The sequence below is a fragment of the Nesoenas mayeri genome, assembly GCF_963082525.1.
Source record: "Nesoenas mayeri genome assembly, chromosome: 12".
In the NCBI taxonomy this organism is placed as follows: Eukaryota; Metazoa; Chordata; class Aves; order Columbiformes; family Columbidae; genus Nesoenas; species Nesoenas mayeri.
In genome coordinates, this window is record NC_137547.1 from 9,990,013 (window position 1) to 10,004,501 (window position 14,489).

The 14,489-nt window shown below is 47.6% G+C and overlaps 1 protein-coding gene across 1 annotated transcript; it reads left to right on the top strand.

Moving 5' to 3' along the window:
• Positions 1-3,989: 3,989 nt before the first annotated feature.
• FOXL1 (forkhead box L1) lies at positions 3,990-6,569 on the top strand. Its single transcript, XM_080352284.1, has one exon. The coding sequence runs from the start codon at positions 5,427-5,429 to the stop codon at positions 6,351-6,353; it is 927 nt and encodes a 308-aa protein (XP_080208410.1). The 5' UTR covers positions 3,990-5,426; the 3' UTR covers positions 6,354-6,569.
• Positions 6,570-14,489: the final 7,920 nt, after the last annotated feature.

Here is a 14,489-nt window from a genome sequence, read left to right on the forward strand (position 1 = left end):
TTTTGCATTTTTTTTTTCCTCCCTTCACCTTTCCTTCATGCAGGAAACTGGTTGTTTTTAAAACAAAGTCGTTTTACTGAAGCCTGAAGGTTTCTTATCATGATTATTTTGTTTGATAAAAGGTTTAGTTCACATGGAGAGCTCGAATTTATACAACTGTGTGGGGAAACGAATAAGGCACTGCGGGGGGGGCGGGTCTTGGTACTGATTCTCTCCCTCAATCCCAAATTCTTGACTAGCTTGAAATTTGGGGAAAATTCCCAGGCCTCTAATGGAGAGAACAGGCTGGGGCGGGGTGGGGGGAGGAAAGGAGCTGGAGGGAAGAGGATTTTTGTGTCCCCTGCCCCGTCCCTGCAAGCGCGGGCCTTGTGCGGTGTTCACGGGTCTGAGCTCCCGGAACCGGCTCTTTCCACCACAGAAAACAAATAAAATTCCACCCTCCCCCCCCCCTTTTATTTTTAAAGGAAGCTCAAAAGGCTACGAGTGGGTGCCGGTGATAAGAGCGATCGTTTAAACCCGTTCTCACTGCGGAGTCCGGAAGAAGGCGGAAAGTTCATTTCGGAATCATTTTAAGCTTTAAAATCCGCAGCCATATGAAGATATGGCTGTTTTTTAACCTTTTTTAAAAAATCAATTTAAGCTCCTATTGGCAATGGCGGGTACTGACGGATGTTGCGCCTTTTCCCCAAATCAACCTTAACCTGTTAAAGCGGCTTTGCTAAACTCAGAATTGCGGGGGTTTGCAATGCTAAAGGCATGGAAATGCCGGTAAAGCCTGAAGCAGACTTTAGGAGGGCTCTTTGGGACTTGTTAAGCCCAGCTTGCTGGAGCCTCGCTTCTTTCCCAGCTTCCCAGACGCCGCAGAGGCTCCAATATTTCCCTGAGACATTTCCCGGCCGTGGCCCCCACTTCGACCTCCTGTAGCTCCCCTCAATTCCCCTCGTAGCCCTGGCAGAGCTAGGGAGCGGTTATACCCGTAGCAGACTGTTAAAATCGATTATATTAATCTGGTTTTATTCGAGTACATTTTGCATGCGCTACAAAGCTGGCAACAGGTACTGAAACCCTCGGTTGAAATGAGAAAAAATGTCTGAGCCTCACTTGATCCTTATTTTAAGGAACATTCTTGTAAAACTCTTGCCTTTTCCTTTTCTCCTGGTTCTCAGAGGGTGTGTTTTCCTTTTCTTTTTTTTTTTTTTTTTTTTTTTTTTTTAATGCAACAAACCCAAAAGTGCTATTCGAAAGAGAGAAAATAAATAGGGTGAAGGGTAGAAAAAAAAAATAGGGTACAAGTGTAAAAAGATATGAAGTGGGGAAGAATTCTTCACCCGGCCCAGGCACCTTTCCCGTGGATTTTGTCCCCTCCTGGAGGTGCCTGAAATCAGATGGCCGCTGTGGGTTTTCCCACATGCTTCATGAAATTCCGGGGCCGCTGTTGCTCCCACATCTGCCCACGGCGGCTGGGTACACGGGGACCCTTCCCCTCACCAGTGGGCAGGGATACTGGGGGCTGAGGTGTCCCCCCAGGGCTCTGCCGTCCCCCCCACTGCTGCTGCTGGACAGTTCCTGGGGGAGCTGCGGCTTGAGCCGGGCTAAGGGCACCCCTCTCCCCCCACAACTCCTCATTGATGATTGTTTTGTCACCCTGTCCTGGTGCGACACTCTCCCCCTCCCCACCCTGCTGTGCCTTGGCTTCGGAGATGGCAGAATTTCAGGATTTTGGGAATCGGGGCTAGGGGCTGAGAGCATTGTCCCTCTGCTGTGCCCAATCCTGGGGCATGAGGGGGTGTCAGTCCCCATTTGCCCCCGTCCCTCAAGCCCCAGTGCCCTCTGGCTTTCCGATGAGAGCATTCTTTTGGTAGGCTGATTTCACAAGCGAGGTGAGACCAAAGGGACCTTTTCGGGAGCCTATTTAAAAGCTGGGATATGGGGGTTGAGAATGCAATAGGCGTCTATCATGACAGGTGACCTCAGTCCAGCCAGGGTAGAGGGAGAAGAAGGAAGGAGGAAGGCCCAGAGTAGATCCTGCAGACAGCAGCGGCTGGATTGGGCCATTCAGGCCCTTGCAGCTGAAGGACCAGTATAAACCTCCCCTGTTGCAGATCAGGAGGGCTAAGTTTGGCCCCAGGGGGTGGCTGAAGATGCTGCATGGCCAGTTGCACTGGGTTGGGGCCCAATGCTGTTCTGGGCTGCAAATGAGGTTGGTGGATGGGGTTTTTTTGATTTTTTTTTTAAACTTATTTCTTGCTGCGCTGCCTTTAACCTGTGGGTTTGCAAATTGTGCAAAAGCCCAGACAGCTCCAGATTTTGGAAGGGGAAGGAACAGGTTTTCCAGCTTGTCCCCGCCATGAAAGTCTCTGTGCAAGGTGTCCCCGCAGCCAAGCCGAGGGAGCGTTTCCCTGGTGCTGCAGGACCTAGGTAAAACACGTTCCATTTAGGAAGCCACCCAGGCCTCTGCACAGCCTGGGCACAGAGCTGTCTGGTCCCACTCAAACCACCCCACCTCCCCTGGAGGTTGTCAATGCACCTTGGGAAGATGCTGGACAGTAGGGTTTTCGGAGAAGGTCGCTAGCTTTTCTGTCCCTTTGGAGGGGACTTTACAGAAAGTCCATAGCAGGGGCTGAAAGGCTGGGAGAGAAAGAAATATACCCCCAGCCCAGGGTCAATATTAAGTGACATTGCAACTGTACAGCACCGTACATGGTGAGGGGATGAGGGGTGGGCAGGGGTTGCCAGGCCTCTCCAGGAAGTTGTGTCTAAGGAAACCCAGTCCTGGCTGCAGCAGAAGTGAGGAGCCTGGGTTTACACCCCTGCTCCCCCCAGGCCTGGGTACAGCAAGGAGTGGGGAGCACTGATTTATGCCCCGCTCCCCCGGGGGCCCGGGAAGGGAGCGCTCCTCGCTGCTGCTTTAAAAGGGGCTTGTCAGCCGTAGAGAAGGGGAAACACGTCCAGGAGCGCCTCCATCGCCGGCTCGCGTTTTTCTCTTTCTGTCTTTCTTTTTTTTTTTTTTTTTTTTCCCTGTTCAAGGAAAGAGCGACGATAACAACAACAACAAAAAACCCTCTCTGCCGCGCTGCTCGCTTCCCCAGCACCCCCCCGGCAGCCGTCGGAGCCGCTCGCGGGCGGATAACGCAGGGAGCCCCAGGGATGCCGCCGGCAGGACAGAGGCAGCAGGAGGGGGACGGCAGGCAGTACCGTGAGATGGGAAGAAAGAGCGGAGAGAAAAGCCGCATCCCCGCCTCCAAGGATTTCCTACTGGGAAAACAAGGAGGAAGGAAGAATTTTACTGGGGGAGGGAGCTCGGGGAATGAGACCGTGTGCCTATATTCCTGCCGTACACGCGAGTATTTATTGTTTTATAATAATAATCCGTGACTGGAGTGTCCCAAGGAGCGGGGGACTCCCCGACGCGGGGAGAGGAGGGGGTTGGGGAGGACCCTCGTCTTCGACAGGCTGCCCTGAGGATGCGTCGGGCGGGTGAGAGCAGCTGGGCTCTGCCCCATCCCTCCCCAGTGAGGATTCTACCGGGGAGGGTGGTCCCCACTGTCGAGAGGAGGGACTCTCCCTCTCCCCAAACGCTTCTTCTGCCTCCCCTTCTTTATTTATTTGGGAGTTTTTTGCATTTATGGCACGTCGGATGGCTCCTGTGGCCCCCGGGGGGCGGCGGGCGTTTGCACCGCAGAGGAGAGACGCGACATTCCCCTCAGAGAAGGTGTTAGAGGGGGAGGTTTCCCTTCCCCTGCGTGGGACCAGCCAGTGAGCGAGGAGATTCCCCCCACCCCTGCCCGAGAAGCCACCTCCCTCCGCACCGCGGCTGGATTTCCCAGGCTCGCAATGGCGACTTGCAGCCTTTAGGGCTCATCTGCGGCTCTATAGCCATGGCGCTGGTTTTCACTCCGGGGATGAAGCCCATTCGCTCCATGATTTGTTGGGGCAACAGCAGAATTGAAGCAGAAATGGGCGAGAAACCCCACGGGTGAAGAGGAGCTTGCAGGAAGGTCCGGGGTGGGGGGCATCACTTGGGCAGGGCTTTTGCTCTTCCCCTGCCAAGTGAAAGTCCTACCACGGTCGTGGGATCTGCACTGATTGGATATTTCTCTCTCGGGGAGGAAGAGATTCCCCTCAGGCCTCCTCTTCCCTCCCCCGGAGAAATGATGCTCCACTGAACAGGGTCTCCCCGGGAGCTGAGCCGTGGGGGGGAGGTTGGGGAGACAGCCGACACCTTCAACTGCATCGGAATCCCTCAGGGCCTGGGATTAAAGCAGTTACATCAGTAAATTTAAAAAAAAAAAAATATATATATCCAACAACAGAAAACACAACCCCAAACCTGGACGTTTATACAGAAAAAGAGCATCACAAATTCCTAATGTAAGCACGGGCCAGCTGTGTGCACTTGTAAAGTTGTTATAATCCCCCTCCTTGTTATAAACAGGAAAGTACATAATATAAAGCAACAGGCCCGCATTCACAAATACTGACCCTCCTCTCCACGCCTGCCAAATTCCCCTTTTATGAAGCTCGCTCGCTGCAGCCCCCGGCCGTGTCCCCCTGCACAGCCCTGCCCGCCCGGGGCTGAGCCCGGGGGTCCCTCCGTCCGCTCCCGGGTGGCCCGTCACGATTCGGGAGGGTCGGCGGGGACAGGATCGGGTCCGGCCACCGCTCCGAGCCGGGCATGGGGAGGTGCGGGAACCCCGCCACACCTGGATCCCAGACAGTCCCTTTCCCTTTCTCCCCGTCGCAGCGCTGCCTTCTCCTCTCACCCATCCCTTTTTCTTCCTTTCTTTTTTTTTAGTTTTTGTCATTTTTTAGTGGTTGAATGCCCCAGTTTTCCTGCGGGGATCCTTGCCCGCTCCTCCCCGAGCTCCAGCAGTGTACATCCTGCTCCGCTGTGTGTGCTTACAGCGTCAAAGGGTGGACGTGATATTTCAAACATCAGATCAGTGCGTTTATATATTGGGTGCCCGGAAATTTTTCCAAATAAACACAGCTTGATTCGACTTGGGTGGGCAGACTTATCAACAGATTAATTCTATAAACAAATGAAGGAATAACCCGGAGACCATTGGCTGGTACCAGCAAGACACGTGGAGCGAGCTTGGAGTTTTGTAGCAATGAAATTTTAATTAATGTGGGTGGGCTGAGAACACAAACGACTGTTTATCAGAGACAATTTATTTTCCAGTGCTAAGTCAACATATAATAGCAAACTTACAACAATTATTTAACTTTTTTTTTTTTTTTTTTTTTTTTTTTTTTTTAAGAGCTATGAAGCAGGGACAGAGGCAGAGCGAGCTCCTTCAGGCAGGGTTGGGATCTGAGCTCGCACAAATAGCTCCCCGGTGGACTCGTCCCAGGTTCCTGCCCTTCCCCGTCCCTTCGTTCGGCTCCGAGGGGGAAGAACCGGAGCTAAGAGCCCACCGGCGATGAGCCACATCTACGGCAGCCACCTCTCCCCCCTGGGCAGCACCTCCATGGTCTATCTCCCCGCCGCCCTGGGCTTCGCCCCCAGCGGTGCGATCTCCCGGCAGGACCCCCCGCAGAAACCCCCATACAGCTACATCGCCCTCATCGCCATGGCCATCAAAGAAGCTCCGGAGCAGAAGGTGACCCTCAGCGGCATCTACCAGTTCATCATGGACCGTTTCCCCTTCTATCACGACAACAAGCAGGGATGGCAGAACAGCATCCGCCACAACCTCTCCCTCAACGACTGCTTCGTCAAGGTGCCGCGGGAGAAGGGACGGCCGGGCAAGGGCAGCTACTGGACCCTGGACCCCCGGTGCTTGGACATGTTCGAGAACGGCAACTACCGCCGGAGGAAGAGGAAGCCCAAAGCCCCGGGGCCACCGGAGGCGAAGGGCGGCGCGGCCCCCCCGGACAGCGAACAGCCGGGGCCGGCCGCTCGCCCCGATGAACCCAAAAGGGCCAAGGGGAGCGCAGAGGCGGACTCGGCCGACAAGGGGATCCCTAGACCGGGCGGGGGGGAAGTGGCTCCCTCCAGGGGTCCCCCCCGCTGCGGCGGCGCCCAGGCCCCCGCCGCCCCCCGGCCGCCCGCCCCCGTCGCCGCCCCGCCGCACAAGAGCGGCCCGAGGGGCCGCAGCTTCAGCATCGAGAGCATCCTCGCTCAGGGGCTGAGGCAGCAGCCCCCCGGGACAACCCCCAAAGCGGTCCGGGAGACCCCAGTCGGTTGCCTCGGTGGCTCCTTAGTCGCCAGCGGTGGCTTCGGCCCGGCTCTCAATGCCTCCCTCATGCTCGATTCCCAGGTGCACGGGAGGCTTTACCACATCGGCATCCCCTTCCTCTCCTGCTTCCCTCTCCACTTCTCCGAGGCGGTATTTAATTTTCAGTAGTTGCCCCATAATTAATCTATCCCTCCTCGTGCCTCCCCCTGCCCCCCGGTCGCTGCTCCGGGGCGTGCGATGGGAGGGAGAGACCGGACTCAGAACTCACCAAGCGGGTAAAGACCAAAAAAAAACAAACCAAAAAAAGCGATGTTAAAGGTGACTCAGGATTTCAGGGCATTTTCAAGGCACATCTTGCTGCGGAGTTCTCGTTAGCGGTTGCCTCCCACCTCCCCTGCCAGATCGACTTTTAAAGGTAAAACGGTTTTCTTTTCCCCTGGTTGGAGGAGGCACAGAGGCAGCGAGGAGATCCCACGCTGGCCTCCAAGCACCGTCGGGTTTGCTCTGCACCTTTAGTCTTTGCATCCCTCATGTTTCTTAGACCTGGTTTCTGCCAAGCCCTTCGGGTGTCCAGTTTTCTCTCTCTCTCTCTTTTTTTTTTAAAAAAAATTTAATTTTATTTTGAAAACCAAAACGCCCCCTTCCATTCCTGGGGAGGAGGCTGAGACTTGTTTTGCCATTAATACCCACGGGTGCCTGCACATAATAATTCCTGATATTGCTCTGTTGGCCCAGTCCTCCGAGTGGGTAAAAAGCAGGTAATGGAACTGATTTAAGGGCAGACCAAAACCTCCAGCCTCAATTCTGCACAATCCTCCTTGCTTTGACTCAGCACCATGTATAACTCATGGCATTAACGCAAACTGCTTTCCTGCCTCACACTTGTGCTTCTCATGTATCGCGATAGTGTTTCTGTCTCACTGATGTGGTCAGAAAGAGGGGGATGGACGAGCAAACACGCTGTGAATGTGGAGATGTGGCCGATTTCCATGTCTTGCTGGGATCAGTTGCTTCTGACCAAAAAAGACTGAGGCAGAGTTGTGGAGGCTGGTCTTGTTTTTTTGAAGGAGCTGTGTTAACAACCCGGACAACCACTAGGAAAAAAATGAAAAAAAAAGACATCAGCTGTGTTTCTAGTGTTCTCTTTTTTCTTAAAGAAGGAAGAATCCAGACACATTACAAGCAATCAGGAATATTTTTTCTTTTTTTTGGTTCTAAATAGAGGCTTTTTGTATATTAGTGGATAAATGTCATTTTAGAATAAAAAGATCTATATTCTCGATTTTCATTATGAAACCAAACTTATATCCAATAAAAGTATTTTGTTCAGGACTGTGGCTGATGCGTTGTAAACCCCACCAGGCTCATGCAGTGAACTCTGGTGTAAATATCCTGGTGATGGCACGATGCTCTCACTGCCAGGAGGAGGGAAAAGGTGGCAAAGGCTAAAAATAGGGGTCTGGGACATTACCCATTCCTCACAGCTGAGATAATGAATCTCAAAATTATTCTGTTTTTCTTTCTCTTCCCTCTCTTCAACCACCTCATCTCACCAGCAAAGTCTGTCCTTAAAGTAGCACCTGGACTATTGGAAATCAGGATTTCTCAGGTGAGTTGTAATCCAGCTTTTGCAGAGGATGGCTGCCATTAGACTGCCTTGATATTTGGACAAGGAGCTCAGGGGGGTTCATTTCAACACAAGGTAAAAAGCTTGTACATGGGGAAGTACAGAAAACCTCTGAGAGGTGGGAACTGATGTTGAGTTTCCAAAAGAAAGATGCTCACAGGCAGATCCCTGGGCAGGCAGAGCTACAGCTTCTCGCTGTGCAAAAAGAGAGAATAAAAAAGAAGGGGATTTTTATATAGATGTGCAAAACAGACTTTATTTAAATAAAATACCAGCTTAGTTCTTGCCCAGCAGAGACCTCAAATCATCCCTCCACCACCAGCTGCTTGCATGTGTCCAGAACTGAGCACATATTTGAAATGGGAGCTTAACACTGCCCCCAAGGATGGGCGAAGCTGGGTCTCCATCAAGCCCTAGAGCTGGATCCCACAAGTGGGGATCCCTGCATCCCTGCTTTCGCTGCAGCCTGGCCCACTGAAGTGTTTTGCACTCAGAAAGTCATTATTTATGGTCTCAGTCACAAGGTGGTTTATTCCTAGAAAAACCTTTTTCGCTTCTTTAAAAAGACTCCCCTGAGGGACTTGTGTACATCCCCACCAGGCATGGGCAGAGCTGTGCGAGGCTTGGACCAGTGCTCAGCAGCATCCTCATCCTCGGATGTCTGCATGTGTCTGTTCTGGAAAACAGCCGCTGACTGCAAGGGTGAGCGTTTGCTTCTGTATGCACGGAGTGTGAGGACAGCCACACGCAAAGGAAAATCCACTGAATCCACCCCCTGTGTCTTCGGGGTCCTCTGCTTCCCTTTCTCCAAACTTGGCACTCCAGCTGTGACTCCCCAAGTTCTGGCACCTCTCAGCTCGTATTCCAGCTCTCAAAGTACCTTTTTTGACCTGCAAACGGGACTTCTGAAGCAGTAAGTCTCACATTAGGATTGCAGTTTGATACGTACACAATGTATATTTGTATCAGAGGCACATTTTTTGGAGATTGAACTTTTTCCATAGAATGGGATTTTTTTTTTTTTTTTTTTTTTTTTTTTTTTTTGTGTGAAGCTTTGCTCATGATGCCATTTGATTTTATTTCTGTTTTGTTGTAGTGGAGTGGGACAAAATACAGCTGCAGTGTTTCAAAGCCGCACTGGGCTCCATTTTGATTTCACTTGAGAGAGTAAAATTAGTAAACTTACCATGCTCTGCACAAAGGTGACACCAACTCGAATGAACTCAGAACTGAGTGGATAGTGATAAAGGGCAATTTGGAATTGATTGTGCCATTGCTGTAACTTGCAGGGGATGCATACCAAGAAAAAGGGTCTTATTGCCAACATGCAGAATGACTAATAGCACACAGCTTTTGTACGTCATATGTTTATATAGAGAGGAGAAGTAGTAATGGTACAAAAAACCAACAGCACTTCAGTGTGCAGATAAATAAGTGTGTATGTCAATACAACTATACCTGCCATTTGGATGTAACCGAGCATCCTTTAACCCTCTATACATCATGTGAATTCTGGTGCTGTGCAGTACAAAACAGACAATACGTTGTACAAATAGAAAGGACTTGACAAGCTGCAAATAATGGATGTCAATGGTTTCACACCTGTTTCACAACCCAAAAAAAGCAGCTGCCAAACACAAAACTGCCACCCGGTATTTAACTCATCCCTGGAATCTTCCCCCTCCTGGCTTTCCCAGCCTCTTGGGCTTGGCTATAAACACCAGTCTGAAATACTGCGAAGAAATGTAGAAAATAGCCTACGATGCAGTATAAACAGCATACTTCTTGTGTGGGCGATATATATGCCTTTCCGTTCCACTGGAGAGGAATGACCTCTCCCAACCGAGCAAGGTTTCACGTCTCCAAGGTCTGCAGCCAGTTTTAACTCGTAGGAGCAGAGAGGAGCACACAGTGGAATAGGCTCATGGCAGAGTCCTTCAGTTCGTGGAGCAGCTTTGCTCCAAACGCAGGTTTCCTATGAGAGGAACTGTAAATTTGGCATATTAAAATAATTCGGGAATAAAATTTCTCATAAATGAAGCTTCCAGTCTTTAAATATGCTCAGTATGTGCTCTCTTCAAGCTGGTCCCATTGCATATAAAAAAATAATCAAGCATTTACACATGATCAGAAGCCACTTGCAGGACTTGTCACTCAAAGTGCAGGGCTGCCCATGCAAGGCGACATAATTCAAAGGGATTTTTTAACTACTTGAACTCCCCCCCTTGTCCTTAATAGCTAATCCTCTTTCCATCCTTTACCAAGGAAGATACATAATAGAGAGAGCATCCCCTTTTACATCAAAATCCACTGGTCTCCTGCTAATTGCTCCTAAACACATTGTGAAGAGCAGCCAATTCCTGAAATGAGAGAGGGAGAAGGATCTGCTTCGTTACTTGATTGATAGCCCTGCACACCCAGAAAATAGGTCTCCTGGGAGACAGCATTTTGGATATTAAACAGATCACATATTTGATTTTAAGTGAAAGAGCGAGAAGACAAGATCACAGAATTAGAGAAGTTACAGATGGAAAAGGTCTATGAGGTTACGCAATCCATCAGTCTGGACATCGCATAATTGCTCCCCACAGTATATTTTTAGTGCTTTATCCAGACAAATCGTTAAGTGCTTTAAAATGGGCCAGATTCCTCAAACGCAATGCGTGCTAAGTCACAGCTGATTTCACCGTGGCTCGGAGCTTCCAGTGTTTAATAAGATACCAGAAGAAAGTTCTGTGTGGTCAAGGAGAGCAGAATGGACTCTCTCAGAAATAAATACGAGTCTGATTCCGTACTTTTTCTAGAAATCTTTCCTAAATTGGCTAAATAAGATCTCTTGAATCTCATTTTCAGATTACACTGAATAATGCATTATTACTTATTCAGATGTTCACTTAGTCCAAAGTAAAACGTTGTTAATGTTCATGTGAAGGCAAGTTGTTTTAAGCCAGCTTCAAAGCCAGTTCAGTAAAGCATAAAGAATGTTTATTTAAAATATAGTTGCTAAATTTAGCATGAGCTTGGTTAGCCTAAATCTTAGAGACATTTTTAGAGAGCACATTGCAAATCAGGAATGCATGGAGAAATAAATAAACTTTCCCACATTTTTGGAAATCGAGTAAGAATTTGCAAGTTATTTCTTGCATGGGCGATTTCTGTGGATTGGAAAGCACTATGAGTAATGCAAATTTCCCACTAAACAGACAGTTGAAAACACAATGCTAATAACTTTCATTGCAATTTCATTTTAAATAATGCTCCCTCAAGGAGGAAACAACACTATTAACAGTCAGCTATTGTTACAGAATTTACGCAGCGCATCAACATGTTTCAATATTTACCCAAGCTCCTTGCAAAGCACCGAAAAGTGCAGCAGAGCTGGGGTTGGCTACAAGCCACATACAAACTCCTGCAAAGGAAATCTTCCATTTGAATTAGGTCCTGTGCTCTTCGTAGCAATTATGATGCTGGATTTTACATCCACATCTCACATGTTGGTTGCCGGATCCTCAGCTGGATTCAGCACCAGCCTGCCTATCAATTGAGCATTTAGACAGATGATTTTAAGTTTTTCCTTTCTTCCAGCATTGCCTTCCTGAGTTTATGCAAGTAAAAGAGACATATCTTGGTCATTTTTATGTTAAGTAACTTTGCCTTAGAGAAACAAGCCAAGGTGAGCAGACTTGTGATGCTAAGCAGCTAAATTCTCTTTTATTGGGTCAGTATCAGAGGGCTGGAGCCTGGAGATTATGCTCAGTTTTCATCATCTCCCTCTATCCTTTCCATGCTTTGGTTGGTGTGAGTGTAATGTAATACCTATTTCTGCTCCTAGAGGTGGGAGAATTACAGCTGTAATGCTCATGGGGCTACAAGACAAAAGGGATGTGGCCAAGTGTCCCACCAGTGTCACCAAAGATACCCATGAACTTTGGTGGCATTGGGGTCAGCTCCTCACCAAGCAGACAGGTGAAATAAGGAGGCATGGAAGAAAACACTGAGGGTATTTTTTATTATTATTAATTTTTTTTTTCAAAAGACAGGGCTGCACTGCTTCTGCCAGTTTTAGGCAGCTTTAAACATCTACAGCCTGATCCAAAGTGCTGTGACAGCTTTACGTTCAAGCACCAGGTCACACCTGTAGATCCATCCTCCCCAGCCACCTTGGATCCCCCTTGGCTCTGCAGATGAAGGTTTGCAAATCCACCAGCCCAACATGCTAATTCCTGCATCTGCAGTGGGGTGGACTCCTTAATTCTTCACTACCTATCTTCAATTGCTTACTAAGTCACTGTTTTCATTAGAAAAGCAATATGTAATAATAGTTGTTAAAATAATTGTATTTCTGTTTTTACATCTGTAAAGATTAAGTTAAACAGTATGAAGCCCATTAAACTATTTCATGTCATGCTGCCATAAATTTCCTCCATTCCCATTGCTACTATTATTCCAGAGTAAACTCTGAGATCAAGCTGCTGCCACAGAGAGTTATTTATAGGAGCTCATTCATCAATAAAAACTTCAAAAGAAATCTGTTACTCTTCTATTGGGAAGCCAAAGAAAACTAACATAAAGACAACCCTGTTAAGAAACAAAGCTAAGGAGACCACAAGACATTCAGTTAAGGAAAGTCCTGATTTCTAACAAATACCACGCAAGAAGGGGAGGAGGGAAAAAAAAAAAAAAAGATTGTTGGCAATGTGAAGCCTTTTAAGTTATTTCATTCTCATTGGATGGTTAAAACAAACTGTTAAACAGTTGTATTTGTACTGGCTCAGCCGCCTCATTAGACTTCATGTGATGGATTTGCGATCTCGCAGTGCGTAAGGAGCTCTTCATCTCTTGCAAAAGCTGGTGTTGTCTTTCCACTTGTCTCAGCTGCTTGTACACAAACCCAGCAGCGCAGCAGAGACCAAAACAGCAAGATGCTGAGCAGGCAACCAACAGCATCCACCTCCCTACAGGTAGATATACAGAATAGAAAAAGGTTATATTTCATCATCTTTATTGTGTCTTATTTCTTATTGTTCCTTCCTCTGTACATTTGAACTGTGCAGCATTGCCTTTGGTGGTAATAACAGAGTTAGTTCTGTAGAAATTTAAATACAGAAGGGGCTTAGTGTTGAGCTTTCCTGTACCATCACCTCACAGAACAGACCAAGTCTCTTTTCTAGAAGGAATGTTAGGAGTCACATCAGGTCTCAACCCATTTCATTTATATCATAGCAATTAACCATAACCGGAAAAATAATCTCTCTCTTTTTTATCATTGTCTCACTAAAAACTCCACATGAGTGGGATCTTCGTGGAGGTCTTTGCAGGAACAGGGACTGGGTGATCTGCCAGACCCTGTCATGTAGCAGCATCCTCAAACAGGGCTTTTAATGAGCTCTTCAGGTAGACCTATTTGCTTCCATCACAATCATCTGAGTCCTGAAGGCAATGTGGACCTCAAACTCCCAGTATGCATTGTATAAAAATATCATAATCACGTTCCCAAACATCAAAGCACAGAGATGAGGATACTGTTTCTCAGAAATCTCTTCACATCTCTACCACCATTCATGCAAAGCTGGGCAGGGCACTTTGCATGGGATTCATCTCAATTAACACTTGACATCTAACAACTCCATACCTGGTCTAAGCTGGCCATCCAAATGATCTCCAGAATCTGCCAAGACAAAAAACACCTTCAGAGGGCTGAGCTTCCAACCACCTGTGGTACAAGCTTTAAGGTGGGTGAAATCACCCTTTGATTATATATGGAAGACCTGGATAAAGTCTGTGCTTTCCAGAGCAAGGACAATTTTTTTCCTTGGCTAATGCAATTCTTTTTCCTAAACAGCAGCCTCTCAAAACTCACGCAAATGGTTCCTTTCATTTTTTTTATTCCTTTATTTTCCATTCTTTTGTTGCAGTGGAGTATATAAACAGTGGAACGTCACTGCTTTCCTTCTACAAGGATTTAGAGCAGGGACTCCCAAATGGACCACTAGTGATGTGACTTAAATGTAGCCCAGTAGTTGCTTCCCCAAGCAGAGGTACTAGAGAAATACATTTGCAAAGACTCATTGAATTATGGGACAAATAAATCTATTTCCTCAGGAGATCTGAAAGCACCACCCTCACTTTTGTCTACCTTTGCTTTGCTACAAATTGAGGCTCATGTGTCCAGTTTTGCACTGATGTAATTACAGTCGTGTTCAAAGAAGTCGGAGAGCCAAGCCAGTCATGTTGACCCAATTATGCCGATGAGAAAAAACATTATATTTATGTTTTATATATTTTTAAATTGGGAATTGACCTAAACACTGTGGACACAATGATTATTAATAAACATGAAATTTCCCTGTATACAAACTGGATTTATTCAAATTTAACTGTACCTACTGTTAAATATAATTGGTTTGCTATGAAAAGGACAAAGACAAGCCCTTAATTGTTGTGTCTGGTTTCAGATTAGACCTTACATAAATTCTAAGTAACAATACCAGCAATTGTGCACCACTTCTTATGTAGTATTTTTCATTGATTTCTCCTACAGTGCTCTGCAGGGAGGGTCAGTAGAAAGCCCCATTATAAACATGAGGAAATCTCCTGATTATTTGTTTTGGATGGCTATAGAGGAAATTGCATATGCTTTCATAGAAAAAAATTCCCCTATTATTATCTTCTGTCCT